Source organism: Zootermopsis nevadensis, unplaced genomic scaffold (assembly GCF_977971745.1).
Source record: "Zootermopsis nevadensis isolate Lab colony 2312 unplaced genomic scaffold, Znev_1.0 Znev_ptg000093l, whole genome shotgun sequence".
Taxonomy (NCBI): Eukaryota; Metazoa; Arthropoda; class Insecta; order Blattodea; family Termopsidae; genus Zootermopsis; species Zootermopsis nevadensis.
This window is the reverse complement of record NW_028259224.1, coordinates 13,749-29,847: the sequence shown is the minus strand read 5'-3', so window position 1 is coordinate 29,847 and position 16,099 is coordinate 13,749. Positions and strand designations below refer to the sequence as shown.

General features: G+C 37.8%; 1 protein-coding gene, 1 long non-coding RNA gene and 1 pseudogene across 2 annotated transcripts in view; all 3 read right to left on the bottom strand.

Moving 5' to 3' along the window:
- Positions 1-14,958, bottom strand: part of LOC110840904 (uncharacterized) — a 52,826-nt gene extending 37,868 nt beyond the window's left edge. Inside the window, exons 1-3 of the mRNA XM_087341834.1 lie at positions 14,942-14,958; positions 14,473-14,557; positions 14,165-14,334 (exon numbers count right to left, since the gene is read on the bottom strand). Coding sequence (XP_087197960.1) covers positions 14,165-14,291 — 127 coding nt within the window. The 5' untranslated portion in view covers positions 14,292-14,334; positions 14,473-14,557; positions 14,942-14,958. The remainder of the gene's footprint in view (positions 1-14,164; positions 14,335-14,472; positions 14,558-14,941) is intronic.
- LOC147870827 (uncharacterized) lies at positions 220-7,446 on the bottom strand. Its single transcript, XR_015533145.1, has 2 exons — positions 3,246-7,446; positions 220-930 (listed from the first exon to the last, which is right to left on the bottom strand). It is a non-coding gene; the product is annotated as an uncharacterized LOC147870827 (long non-coding RNA).
- LOC147870828 (U5 spliceosomal RNA) lies at positions 1,121-1,233 on the bottom strand (annotated as a pseudogene).
- Positions 14,959-16,099: the final 1,141 nt, after the last annotated feature.

Genomic DNA, 16,099 nt, shown 5'->3' with positions numbered 1-16,099 from the left:
GTGGTCCAGGTGATTTTTGCCAGAGAAATTACTTCATATCGAAGAATGTGCCTGAAACTCTGGTAGAGGTGGGAGAGTCGTATTTATGCAGAAGGTTAGTTCATTTCTTCTAGCGGCTTTGTCATTACGCGTGAATCGAGTGAAGTTATTTACTTCTCAGAATGGCACGTGTAAAATACCCACAATATTAATGCATAAACGTACTCAATTTCCCTTGCCCAAGTCACATACATTCGAATATGCAGTCAATTTCTAGCGTTCTTCTTCCAATCACCGCCCGCACAACATTCGCAAACAACTCAACACAACACAACCTCAAATTGCAAAAAACGAATATGAACGTACGTTGCAGCGTCTTAAAGGATAACCGAATGACAACAGGAAAACCATAACGATCCACACTGCAATGAATATTCTGATTTAATACCTGGGTCCAAGAGTTATGAAGGGAACTGACCCTCAAAACACAAAGAAACTAAAACAAGGCGGGGTCCTGCGCAAGCGCAAGACATCGTCACTTGCCAGCAGTCACAAGTTTCGTGCAAGCAAGCCGCTCTCTCTCTCTCTCTAACCGAATTGCTCATGACTGAGCATCCTGACCCCACATGCGTTGCTTCAATAGGCCGTGTTCAATACACTCTCAATAAAGTATCACCACGGTACATAACACAGGAAAGCCGATTTCACTGCACTACACATCACTAGAAAATTATCAGGTCAAGACTTCCGATACACCTGGTGGTTTACTTTCATAATTTTACAGGTTCCCTGTGCTGAAAGAAATATTCTCTGTACATCAGAGAGAAGTAATGATGAACACTTACCCTTTAGACGGGCCGCTGGCACACGCAGCTGGATCTTCCTGCAAGCCAGACAGCTGATCCTGAACAACATGCTTTACTCTCTTTCTTGATGGACCAGGTTCCATTGCTGTGAACATACAGCATGTATAAAGAAAATACAAGCAGTTTTCATCTAGGATTTGACATGGGCAATGGAATTTGTAATAGTGAATTGATAAGGACACGGTAGTGTTTGAGAATAATATTACGTTAGATCCCAAAACTGCACAGAAGTCTTCTTTTTTCTGACATTCTCAATACAACAAAGTTAAAAAAATAAATCAGTAATCTAAATGTAGGAATGAAACTGTATGAACCATATGTTCCCCTCAACAGAAATCTTCAGTAAAAGGCAAAAGATTTATGCGAATATCAAGGGAAACCTGAGTTTTTAAATAAGCTAAATAATGTAGAACAAAAAATTAGATAAAACCCCAAGCATTTGGGAAATGTGTGATTATTGACGTTGAAAGAAATACGAGTATAATGAAATAACAGTATGTAACGACGCCATGCTGCAGAATTCCGCCCCAAAACATGTAATGACACACACCCTACCACTTACAATCTGGTACCTTGAAACAGTGGGGTGCTTCCTCAAGTATAAACTTTAACCTTTTGCAGCTGAAACTCGTGCAAATAATATTTAAAAATCAACTTTCTTTTTCTAACAAAAAACAGCCTAATCAACTGGTGAATGCTCTTTAGCAAAATTATCAATGCTGATCAGCCTGCAAACTAGTATACCAATTCATCAATGAAGATGAACATGACAAAAATTTAAACCAATGGCAATGGTATATCACCTACGATAGATGTGACAGACATTAAGAGTGTCCCAAGTTACATCTGTCATTTCCATACGGTTATCTCTGCACGAATATCATAAAATGTAAATGTTGTGCATTGAGGGAATTTCTATAAAAGCCCATATTATATTGGACCAAATTGTATCCTTGTATTTAAATACGTGCTCAAAAGCTGTCATTACAATAAAAAAGTCATTCAAATTCTGAATGAAAGTTCTGTAACAAGTGAATAATATGGGCATGTGAATTCTTGCAAAGCAGAAGCAATCTCCTGACCAGCACATCAACATCCAGTCACAATCATTGCAAGATTTCAACACTGGTATAGTGAAGATAGTTTCAACAAATGTTCTCAAACAAAATGAACAACAGCAAGACCAGCAACGAACATTCACATAAAAGACACACTGCACCTTAAATTCATGGGCAAGGTCTGTGTTGGAAAAGCTGGCAAACAAATCAAAAGAAAACACAAGATACACACACAGATTTCAAACTCGACGTAACATTTGGGTTGTGGGGCTTCCATAAAAATAAATCTGTAACAGGCACAGTATCTTCACTCTCAGTCTGAAGCCATTTTTCAGTTCACTGTCAATCTTTTCAAAACTTCTCATAGCACGCACCATGACATGAACTTTTGATTTCCTCATTTCTTACTAACTCTGGAGAAAGTTTCCCCATAATCAAACCAGTGTTACTGGACTCCCAGAAAACTATGCCCAAAATACGCCATCAGTAGGTCAGCCTGGTATATGGTGTTCTTTCAAGGATGGAATCACTCAATCCCTATCACATACTTTTATTATAAATTCTGTTGCCCATTTTCTGTTCTCAAATTTCCTAAGTACACGAAGCCTTTGTTTTACTGTCAGTAGAATTTTATTATCATTTTCATCCACCTTCTTTAGAACCCCCACCCCACAGGTAAGTTGAAGGCCTATTTCACCTGTGCTTATTTAAAAAATTAGTAATGCATGAATATTCCAAACACTCATAATCAGGAGCTTACTGAACAAGTAAGAACCCATAAATTTCTCTTTCATGACATTATGCAATCATAATGTACAAAGTCAACAGATTTCTAGTACTTTCCTTTTGCAACCATGACAGGCCCAATATAGACAAGTTGGTGGGGAGTGGAAATATTCTACTTGAGTGTGCCCTTTGGAATGGAGACAAATCACATATTGGATTAACTGACAATTCATCCTTAAATAGGAATGATCATACCAGACACGGATTACAACTTAATTCAGAAGGCAAGTAGAAGCTTGTGCAACTCACTGCTAATTAGATTAGGTGCAAACTGGATACCTGTAATCACTGATGTAAGATCTAACCCTTCTTTTAGGCTTAAGCCCAAATCTGTCACCAAATACCTGAAAGATGTCTACATCAATGCTAATAAACCAGTTCTAAATTCAGAATACAATCAAGATAACAATTCTGTGGTGCACCATCATAACATAAGAGGACTTTCAAACAAAACTGATCAACTATCAGTGTCCATTAATAATAAGTACACACCCTAATCTGTGTTTAACACAACACCACAGGTAAACTTGAAAATGTTACTTTTGGAGGTACTTACTCTAGATGAAATATGGTAAAAGAAGGTGCAAGTATTATTGCCAAAAAGAACCTAAAATTTAATTAGATAAATGTATTGTGTCACTAAAATAACAAGAAATAGATGCTGCATTGTGCAATTGGAATCTAAACATTCCAACATATATGTCCTAGCTATACATAGAGCCCCCACTGGCAATGCTGACTTTCCTAAACAAGTTACAAAGCATTATAAATTATCTTTTTAAACCTACAGCACAACATCGTCAACTGTGGTCCCATTATCATCAATACAAATTATCTTATTGAAAGTCACCATAAAAATGTGTAAAATGATCGACTAGCATCTTCCAATGTCATGGCAATAGTTAATTTCCCCATAAGAATCCAAAATTACTCCATCTGATCACGATGTATGACTTCTAGTAATATTAATAATAAAAAAGTCGATCTCCAGTTATCATAAGTACAGAATATCAATCAGACTCAGAAATGAAGACACTATTAAAGAATGTATAACACATCGAATGAAAATTGGCACTCAGTATTAAACAGCCTTGATGTAGATTCAAAATTCAACACATTCCTAAATAATCTCTTAAAAATGTATAAGCAAGTTTCACCACCAAAACAGTGATAAAATATCTGAAAAGAATGACTGGATCACAAAGATAAAAAAAGATTACCTAATTTGTCAATAGTGGAACAACCAAGTAATGAAAATTCACTGCACGAAATATTATAAGATACTTACTTTCTCGAGGTCTAAATCAGATTAAATGTGACAACCAGACTAAACAGCCTCGAGCAAAAAAACAAAATAAAAGCAGTCTGGAAAACATGAAAGAAATAAATCAGGGAAACATTCTACAGAAATATTGACCTCATTAATAAAGATAAATGATAATGTAATAAAAAATATTAAGCTCTTAGCAAATTATTTCAATATTTCTTAACAAATACAGAAAAGATTAATAATCACGCTACAAAACAGAAGCAGAAGTCACAACAAAATATCTTAGTCAAACAATCCCAAACACACGAAGTAGAATGATGGCGCCATCGTCGTCGCGACCAGAGATGACATTATCAGAAACGCAGAGAGAACCACTATTCTCGTCAGCACTTCAAACACATGTGCAATATTTTTTGTTCTTCCTTTGTGTTCAAGTTGATTTTATTTTTCAAATTGTCTCCCTTTCTCTGTTGTTAAACATCAACTTTTCTCATGTTATACTGTTTAGGCTATCTCCATTCATCCTGTCTTGATTTTGCTACAACTGAAAACTATCCCCCTGCTATTAATGTTAATTTTCAGAATTCTTCATCAAAACATAGTTTATGCTGCTTCAATTTGTAACTACATACATTCTCTTTGGTAGAGAATGTTAGGTTCACTATAACACTTTTTCAAATATTTCTGAAGTTGTAAAGTTGTTTCCTGGTCTTTAATATTCACACTGTGTACTTTCTTCGCATTAAATCTCTCCCTATTAAGCTTTTATGCTACTCACTGGTTTTGTAACAGTCACTCCCCAACTGTTGTAACCACTGGATATTGATCGTTATCTCAGTAAATTTCTATGAAAGCTTTTATATCAAGTATAATTGAATGCTGTCTTTTGTCCAACAAGATGTGATGGATATGACTGTCTCTCTTCCTATCGGGAAACACCAAAATGTATTTATACATGTCTCAAAGTGGAACATCATATGCCTCACAGTCAGACTTTCCAATTTGGAAAATGTGTTATCTAATCACCCTAAACCTCTAAATTAGCACACTAAAATGAAGTGAAATTTTATTTATTTTCCTAATTCTTCTGTTTAGGGTAAAACTAAAGGATTTAATATAATTTAATTTATTTTTCACAATATGAAGCAATTAATTACATTTTATATTTTACGTAATTTTAAACACTGTTTTCAAGGCCACTTTCTCTGCTTTGCCATACCAAGGGTTCAAAAAACACTGCAGAATATCCACCATCCCAACAGGAGCCAAACCTTCTGCTGCATTAAAGATTTGTACCTATTCTATCTTCCTACTTATAAACAGGAACATAGTAAATTAGGACTCTACACTCAAATTCCAAAAATAGTGACCATCTTCATTTTCCACCACTTAAACTTCCTCTTTGGCCTTTCCTACCTCTCCTTCTTGTATCTGCCTAGTCTCTGTTCACCAGTCTACGTTTCTCATCCCCCTATCACGCTCAATCAAATTCAATGTTCACACAAATTCATACCCTGGACATATCAGGACAACCGTGAATGTTAGTATCATGTTCCCACTACCATTTGAGTCCCCAAAGTAACCACTTTCTAGATCGTTGCTAAAACACACACACAATTCCATTCAAATACTTATTATCACCATACAAGGTATCCATACAGCCTACAAACCACCTAATTCAGAAGCTGGCAAAGGAACTGCAACCAACGCTAAACATATAAATGACATACAGTTTATATGCTAAATAACCTATGAATATATCAGCACCAGAAAAACAAAAATCGTTTTCCCTTAACACACAACAGGCTATAAACTCTACATATTCAGCTCTCACAAAGCTACCTGCAAGAAGTGGGGTTCCTTCAATGTTATTGAAGAGATATATTACTGACCGCTGTCTAACAACTGACAATCTTGAAATATAGATAAGACATGAACTGCTCCGAAATCCGTAACACTTGATAACTATAAACAGAAGCAAAAGGGATACAACACTGTACCTCAGACACTTCAATATTCCTGTGACAATCTGACTTCAATGGTCTTATGCCTCGGCCCAGAATTGGAGTCCAGCTAGCAGCCTCAAGTATTCGCATTTAAATCCCTAGTTCTCATACATTAGAGGTTAACAAACTACTACCTCTGCATCTGCACCTCCACATTTCAAACGCACTAAGTCAAGTATGGCTCACATTCCCACAGAACATTCAACCCACTGCACCTCAAACTGAGGTCTCCCCATCTTGGGTTTGTGTGTGATATGTCACTACAGCTACACCAGGCATTGCCAAACATTTCAGCTCACGGGGTCCTCTTCAATGTTTTATGAGATTCCACACAGCAGCTCTCAAATCTCACAGTTTTAATATAAAATTATGTTTCAAATAACATGTCCGACAGCTACTTGTGTACTGCTGTTTAAATGAAATTCACATTTCATTAACATGTGGGAATATACAAGAATAACAAACAAACACCAAGTTTAAGCTTCGGAATTAGTAAAAATAGATGGTTATAATCTTTCATGCTCTTGTGATTGCCCCTAAAACTATTTTACCTCTTTCTAATGTGACCTATCGCAGACACTGACCCTGACACACTTGAGCTAAGCCATGACCAGAAGCCATGTTCCCTTGTGCTATATGCTCTGACCCGACCAATGAGACTTGTTAGCCAGGACAAACAGTAGCCACGTAGATGACACTAAACTGGGTCAAAAATAACAAAATTTAACATCTTCCCTCTTTTTATAAGTCTGCTTCCTCCTCCGAAACCCCAACAATTCCTGATGCATTTCTTGTCGCTTACACCCAAGCTAAAAGATCATCCAGCCTTCATTCGCATTAGAACCACTGAGTTTCAAACTGTTACTTCCTCATATTCATAATCACTCTCACATAAAATATTCAATTACACGACTTAATGGATTCAGGATTGTTAAATGCTCTTTCCTAGATCCTGCTGAAACTCTTATGCTCATTTAAGGTACAATATTATGCTTTTCAAAGTTTTCCTATGCATGCTCTTTATGAACATTGAACTGTCTGCAATGAGTCCACACGTCAGGTTAAGGGAAACAAGCAGGAAACAAAATTAATTCAAAATAGACAACGACAATCTCAATCTGACTACTCTCTCCTTTTTATAACATTCAAGACAAAAATCTGACACCAACACGACAAGTGGGCATTAAACAACTGTTTCTGTGTGTGTGTTTACATTCATAGTTACTCAACCTGGTTCACACTCTCACAACCATTTCAGTAACATCCCCTCTTCTTCAAACTGCGAGCCGGGATAGCTCAGTCAGTATAGTGACTAGCTACGGGCTGGACGGCCGGGGTTCGATCCCCGACGGGGGCAGAGGATTTTTCCTCTAGCCTCTGCGTCCAGACCGGCTCTGGGGCCCACCCAGCCTCCTCTACAATGGGTACCGGGGTCCTTTCCCGGGGGTAAAGCCGGCCGGGGCGTGATGCTGACCACTCACCCCCATCTAGTGCCGAGGTCAAGGAAGAGAGGAGCTATACCTCCTCTCACCCCAAACGCCTACATGGCGTATAGTGGGACAAACTTTACTTACTTCTTCAAACTACTTGTTAATATGATCTTTGCCATCAGCTTTACATAACCTGTCTGTCCATTAAACAGTACAACTGCTTTATATTGCTAAATTATGAACATTATTGCTAACAAAAATTGTAAAACTGCACACGCATAGCTGCAGAGACATATAACTTTAAACAGAGTAATTCTTTGACAGATCCATAAGAAAATTCTACACTTGCCCTAAAAAAAGGGGAAACCTGGGATTCCACATGGACAACAAAGTATTCCTTACAACAAACAGTACAAACATCATCAATACTGGAAATTACATTTTAACTTTAAACGAAACAGTTTCTGACATGCCTTTAACCACTTTTACAATTTATATATATATATATTCAGAGATTATCAACAGTTTCTCAACACAAAGAAATAGCAAGCTTTGTTCTACAAAGACTTCTGACAGAACAGTGTATGTAATTTCTAATGCTGTGTGAAACCAAGAGATGAATTGTGTAACTATCACTGCACAAGGTATGTGATGTAGATTGGTTTATTTGTAAAGACAATCCCCAATAACTATTTGTCCCAGTGTGAGTACTTTCACCTTTCTTCAAGCATGTCTACCTTGAGGGTTTGTGACTTACAAAAGAAATGGCAATTTCACAAAGAGGCAAGCTTGGCCAATGTAAAATATTGCAATGTCATGCATTTCATGCAGGAGAATTGAAAAACAATTACCAGTAAAGGCGTGTAGAGGCACGCAGTGTTTCAAGTGACACAAGATAAGCAATGATACTTGTATTTTACCAGTCCTCAGACATCCTCCATCCATACTTCTGAAATTCAAGCAGAGTAATATGATCTTCTCAAAAACATTTAGCTGCTATACAGAGTAAAAACAGTATGCAATATTTTATCACAGCCAGTTATTTTAAATCCACGATCACATTCTTTCAAGGCCACTTGCCAAAACTGGGAAAAACTTCCCCAAATCCCTGTAAGACACCTCGATAATGAACTGTGGTTCAATAATGTGCTTGTGCCATTCATCATAGTCAGATGCCATAACAGAGAAGTTACTGGATATTTTATCCACACTAAACTTGATTATTCTTTAATGCATCCTTCTTTGAACACAAGGTATAGCAAATGAGGTTTACAGTAATACACCTTTACTCTAAGTATCTTAAAGCCAGTAATCACTAGGGGTTATAAGGACTAAATTAAAATTACAAATAGGTTGTAAATGCACAATAAGGGTGAAAGATACAGGCACTGTCAATTGAACATTCATGAATCCTTTCAAATCTGAACAACTTTTCAGTTACGCACAAGTCACATGTTGATATTTTAATGCCCAATTGTCTCTAAAAGCAAATATATCCTTATTTGCTCATTCATATCATATAGTGAATTATCACTAGTCTTTAACTATGCTTTTTCATTTTATTATACAATAAGTGTATAGTGAAAAGACACAATCACAACTCGTTTAATCAATACCTACTCATGAACATATAACGAACAATTCATGTCAATAAGGCAAACAGAACAGCAAAGCAATAACTCTGATCTGCCATTAAAAAAACTAACATAAATATAGGTATCCAAGAGCATGGCCCTATGGAAACTATGAAAACTATTCAGTATTGTTTTTGACATACAGGACTGCATATAAATACAAGAATAGCAAATTCCTATATAAATCTTGTGTATTATCATCAGGCATTCAACATCACGACAGTGACTGCAGATGCCTGCACTGTCCTCTTCTTCTGTGTCAAGCAAACGAGATCAAACTTTTAATTACTAAGAAAACTTTGTCTCTGGCACGCAACCTGATATATACTTAAAAGAACTCGACTCTATGATATTCAAACTGCAACATTCACTTCTACTCAACAGACGTCCATCCACATGGTTTCACCCATACATAAGAGATTCTTCACATACAAAAATCAATTCTCCATGAAATTTGTAAATACGGGTTCCAAAACTTTTAATGGTCACATTTCATGTACACTGTATAAGCATGTATGCACTTATTAGGTGTACATATATAAAGACATATATGCATGTATACATAAATGCAAAATGCTGCTCCATCAGTTTTCATTCATGGAAGACACATATACATATCAATTGCATGTAATACATGAAAATAGTAATATTACTAAATATCTCATATAATTTTGTAATTATATATATTTGCTTTAAACACATTAACTGGCTAGTTACTGTTGAAAACAATGTACATATGAAATAAGTTCCCTCTTTCAGTAATGCTTTGCTTTCTTAGCAAACATAATTTTATAATAATAATATATATATATATATACATATAAACTATTTGAAAATGTGACTTCCTATATCACCATTCTTGAAAATCAAACATAATCACATAACTTGTAACATAACATAGTCAAAAGTATGATAATGATAAACTTTTCAAAACTGAACATCAGTCAGAAATGACTTGAAGCTTTCACAGTGACTAAATGTGATAAAATCTTCTCAGGCAACCAGCAGCATCAATCTGGAGCAAAGTCCAGCATTTCAGAAACCTACAGGGAATGATGCGACATGTCGCTGCTGTTTCTTGTTAAATACATAATCAATGCAGCCAGACCAATGAATGCATCTGGATCTTTGTGTCAGAAAGACCTGATCAGTATCGTCTAAAATCCACAAATCAGTCAAAAGTACCGCATCGTCTATTTTGTAGGATTATTTCACAGATCATGCAATTTCCAAACTTCTGCACGTAAAATATACAACGCCTCATCAAAATCAGCGTGAATACGAGCGCTTGAAGCATTTCAGTCAGTAATCACTTGTTTCACAGAAACGAGGCTACTAAACAAATGCTGACTCCATACTGTGCTATGGGCTCAAGAAGCCCTCCCTATTGTCATCAGCTAATTTGCAGATGCCTCAACAGCTGTCAAACACGTAAGATCATGCCATATCCATATCCACAAGACAGTCACTGTCAAGTTCATTACTTTTAGCTGGAACTTCTCTAGTTTTTTGTTAAACATTCCAAACATCCTGTTCATTTCACCTTATCAATTTGCTATTATTGCAATGTACGAGGTGCGATCAGAAAGTTTACAGACTGCGCCTATAAAAACCTGTACACTTATCTCAGGTATTAAATTCATCCATCACCCTCGGAGTAGTTCCCAGCGCCGCTGCCAAGCCTGGAAGCATCCCTGGAAATCTTTCTTTGTCAGCCTGTCAAGCACCATCTGCGATTCTGCCTGAATCTCTTCTATCGTCTCAAATCTCCTTCCCTTTAGCTGAATTTTCATCTTTGGCAAGAGGAAGAAGTCACACGGCGAATAAGGAGGGTGCGGGATGACAGCCATGGTGTTTGAGGCCAAAAACTGCCGAACTTTGAGGGCGGTGTGTGCTGGCGCGTTGTCATGATGCGTCGCATGTGGAGTTCTTCCTTTAGAATCAGCTGACAGGTCCCATAGCCTATCCCAACAATGTCGCACAAGTCGTTGATGGTACGACGTCGATCTTCGTAACATTTTCGGGCGTTGTGCTCGAAGATGGTCGTCCAGAATGCTCGTCATCATCGACAGAGGTTCGGCCATTTTTAAAACGTGAATGCCACACAAAAGTTTGCGGACTCCCCAAATGCTTGCTTTAGAATTTCATAGGTTTCCGTAGCCGTTTTGGCGAGTCTTTGGCAAAATGTGATGCACACGCCATTCCGAAATTGCAGGAGGGTCGGTGTAATGCACTACCAAAACGCCCGTAACTAAGAAACAAATGCTAATTCGATGATGCCGGCTGGCACACTGATTCACTATGATTGTAGGCCGCACCCCCTAGCGGCAGAAGCTCGTACTACATCCGGTTCGCCCTCTGTTGACACAGTCTGGAAACTTTCTGATCGCACCTCGTAATCTGCAAACCGGATACTGTGCACCTGTTTTCCATTAATTTTTCTTGGAATAAACAGTGATAATTTCCCTCAAATGCACAGCTAACTGATATTCGTAACAGACACACGTTAAATTGCCTTTGAGGTATAAACTGCATTTTAAGTATTATTTACTGCTTACTTAAACCTCACAACAATAATGAATGACAATCTTATTATTAACAAACAGATAAAACATAAACTGCAAGATTTGAGATTCTCAAATTGGCGAGTATGAAGATGGCTGTCATCCAGGTTGTAGTGCCGTGCTGGTAAACTTTCACCAGAATACACGACGCTACAATGCTGAAGACAGCCATTTTTAATGCTAAAATCCATTCAGAGACACTGGTAAACATCGCACACATTTTAGTGAACAAGGCTTGCAGGCATAACCTTGAAAACATAAAGAAGAAATGTTAAGCTTATTTCAGCAAGCTGATGACAGGATTATAGGAAGAGATGATTCACAGATTTCTTAGTGGCACTCACCTAAAGTAAGCAAACTAAAGTTATTATTGGTGTTTTCCCAGAACTGATAATTGTACCATTTGTGTGTTCATTTTTGTGCCTGTGCGTAACAGACATTTTCAAGCATATACAGTGAAACCTCGATGCATCGTTTCGGCGGGGGTGGGAAATAAAAACGATGAATACGGGAAAGCATTAAAAATTTAAAAAAAGCAATGTTTCTCTTTCAAAGTTACTTCTTTTTACCAAAAAAGTCTTTAATGGACAAATGGTTTGTCGAAACTTTACGTTTTAAGCCAAACAGAGACCTTTCCACATTCAAAATGTTTTCCTCGTCACGTTCAATAATATTATGCGCATAAAAGAAAGACTAAATCAAGCGTATGTAAACGCTCGTGCAATTTGCTGGATACTGCACGACTTTCACATTTCGTAGAAATGTCGTGTCCTTCGGATGAGCGGCACAATTATCTACAAACAGCAAAATCTTTCTGCCTTGTGTGCCCATGGAGGCATCCAGAGAACTTAAGAACGCCGTAAAGATGTCTGTGGTCATCCAAGCCTTTTTGTTGGCGTGATATTTCACCGGACGTTTTTTCATGTTTTTGAAACAACGCGGTTTTAGTGATTTTCCAACTACAATCGGAACCCGTTTGTCACTACCGTCACTGTTAACACACAGAAGAACAGTAATTCGGTGTTTTGCACGTTTTCCCCCGTGGCAAGATTCACCTTTCAATGCCAGCGTCCTATCCGGGAGGGCGTTGTAGAAAAGTCCTGTCTCATCCGCATTATAAATGTCCCTCCAGCAGACTCTCGAGCCACAGCTCCGTTCTTTCCACATCCACAGCAGCACTTTCGCCGGCTAACTTCTTGTAGACCATACCATGTCGTTCTTTAAATCTACTAATCCAGCCATTCGACGCTGCAAAATTTTCAATATTCAGTCTTGCGGCTATCGTCTTGGCTTTTTCCCGCAAGATGTTGCCATCAACAGGAATTCCTGAGGCCCGCGATTGCTGGTACCAAGTGAAGAGGACACTTTCTAGCTCACTGAAAGTTGATTTCCTTCCGGTTTTCCTTTTTTTGCATGAATTACCGCACTTGTCAGTTTGTTTTCGGATTTATTTCTTCTTTGCAATCATTGAATTTAAAGTAGATGGTGCTAATCCAAGGCGTTTAGCAAAGTCGATTCTTTTTTCAAATGCATTTTTCTCCACTTCTTCTATGATTTTTAATCTTTCTAGAAGAATTCTGACTTGTTTTACTGGGCGAGAGATGGTACAGGAATAATAACAAAATAATTAACAGTAGTAACAGGAATAACAAAATATTTACGGGAACAACTACAAAAGTATAGAATGGAACTATAACAGGAAGAATGGAAGTACTGTTACTGCCGAACACGACGAAACGTAGCTGTAGAAGACACTGAACCACTGGAAACGAGATGAACCAGAAGAATGAAAAGTGTCGCCGGCCTTTCCTTTGTACTTATAATAAAAGCATTTGTGAAGAAATTCACACTGCACATGCCATCTGGCATCGCTGGAACGAAATATGAGTGCACCCTGATTAAACTCATAAAATTTCTGACAATGAGCACCGACATTCACTCCAACTATCACCCCTGCACCGCTGACCACTCATTCCAAAAGAATCTGTGCTGGTTGGGCAACATAACATGTTACCGCTACTGCGTATTCCAAAAACATTGTGCGTCTTTCGGTATTAATTTATCTCAAAACCCAGCATTTTAAATTCTCAGAAACGATCATTGCGGGAAAATTGTGGGCCGGGACTAAGATTTTTAGACGATCGATGCCATAAAACGATAGAAGCGGGAAAATATAACATTATTTTATATGGGATGTATCCGGGACCGAACAAAACAGACGATGCATCCGGGAACGATGGATAGACGTTTCACTGTATGTAGACAAAATGTACCAGAAATTAAATTAAATTTACAGCACATGCAATAAGTGCGCTGCAACGATTATAAACAAAAATGATGAACACAACTTCGGACATCTTGTAGGTACAATTATCTGAATCTTATTATGAACCAATAAACAACTTGTCAATAATAACTTTTGCTGCTTCACTTTTGGCTCCATCTTCAGTAGATCCATACCCCACACCTGAGAACATACAGCATCACCTATTGGCATTTCTAACCTCATCATAGCATACACATTCACAAACATACCACTCTTCGTATACCCAGTGCTATGACTCAACTAACCAGTTTCCTGAAGCTTCAAATATTCTTCTTCTTGTCGCTTGATCACAATACACGTGTAGGTGTATAGGCCTCCCACAGCAACACCTCCTACATAGGAAGGAGCCGGCCAATTCCTGGAGAGACACATTGTCTCCAATGACGTAATGGGGTCGAGTGTGATGTCAGAGTTCCTAGCAAACAAAACGACAGACGGTTATCAGGTCAAGACTTCAGATACACCTGGTGGTTTACTTTCATACTTTTACAGGTTCCCTGTGCTGAAAGAAATATTCTCTGTACATCAGAGAGAAGTAATGATGAACACTTACTCTTCGGAAGCAACTAAGATCCTGTCCAAAACTGATCTAGCAGCTGCTTCTGTTGCTTCCTCCGATGACCCTCCATACCCCACACCTGTGAACATACAGCATGTAGAAAGAAAATACAAGCAGTTTTCATCTAGGATTTAAGATGAGCAATGGAATTTGTAACAGTGAATTGATAAGGACGCGGTAGCGTTTGAGATTAATATTACGTTAGATCCCAAAACTGCAGAGTAGTCATTTTTGTCTGACATTCTCAATACAACAAAGTTAAAAATCAATCAGTAATCCAAATGTAAGAATGAAACAGTATGGTTCATATAAATATTAAAAATAATTTCAAAATTTTCTAGGGAAATTATAGATTACTATGACGACACAATATCATCACCTATTGGTATTCCTAACCACATCATAGCATACACATTCACAAACATAGCACTCATTGAATACCCAGTGCTATGACTCAACTAACCAGTTTCCTCAAGCTTCAAATATTCTTCTTCTTCTTCTTGCTTGGTAACAATACACGAACAGGTGTATGAGCCTTGCTCAGCGAGTCCTCCTTCATAAGAAGGAGACGGCCAATTTCGAGAGAGACACAAAGTATCTAGTGATATAATTGGGGTCGAGCGGGATGTCAGAATTCCTAGCAAACAAAAGGACAGACGGTTATCAGGTCAAGACTTCAGATACACCTGGTGGTTTACTTTCATACTTTTACAGGTTCCCTGTGCTGAAAGAAATATTCTCTGTACATCAGAGTGAAGTAATGATGAACACTTACTCTTCGGAAGCAACTAAGATCCTGTCCGAAACTGATCTAGCAGCTGCTTCTGTTGCTTCCTCCGATGACCCTCCATACCCCACACCTGTGAACATACAGCATGTAGAAAGAAAATACAAGCAGTTTTCATCTAGGATTTAAGATGAGCAATGGAATTTGTAACAGTGAATTGATAAGGACGCGGTAGCGTTTGAGATTAATATTACGTTAGATCCCAAAACTGCAGAGTAGTCATTTTTGTCTGACATTCTCAATACAACAAAGTTAAAAATCAATCAGTAATCCAAATGTAAGAATGAAACAGTATGGTTCATATAAATATTAAAAATAATTTCAAAATTTTCTAGGGAAATTATAGATTACTATGACGACACAATATCATCACCTATTGGTATTCCTAACCACATCATAGCATACACATTCACAAACATAGCACTCATTGAATACCCAGTGCTATGACTCAACTAACCAGTTTCCTCAAGCTTCAAATATTCTTCTTCTTCTTCTTGCTTGGTAACAATACACGAACAGGTGTATGAGCCTTGCTCAGCGAGTCCTCCTTCATAAGAAGGAGACGGCCAATTTCGAGAGAGACACAAAGTATCTAGTGATATAATTGGGGTCGAGCGGGATGTCAAAATTCCTAGCAAACAAAAGGACAGACGGTTATCAGATCAAGACTTCAGATACACCTGGTGGTTTACTTTCTTACTTTTACAGGTTCCCTGTGCTGAAAGAAATATTCTCTGTACATCAGAGAGAAGTAATGATGAGCACTTACTCTTCGGAAGCAACTAAGATCCTGTCCAAAACTGATCTAGCAGCTGCTTCTGTTGCTTCCTCCAA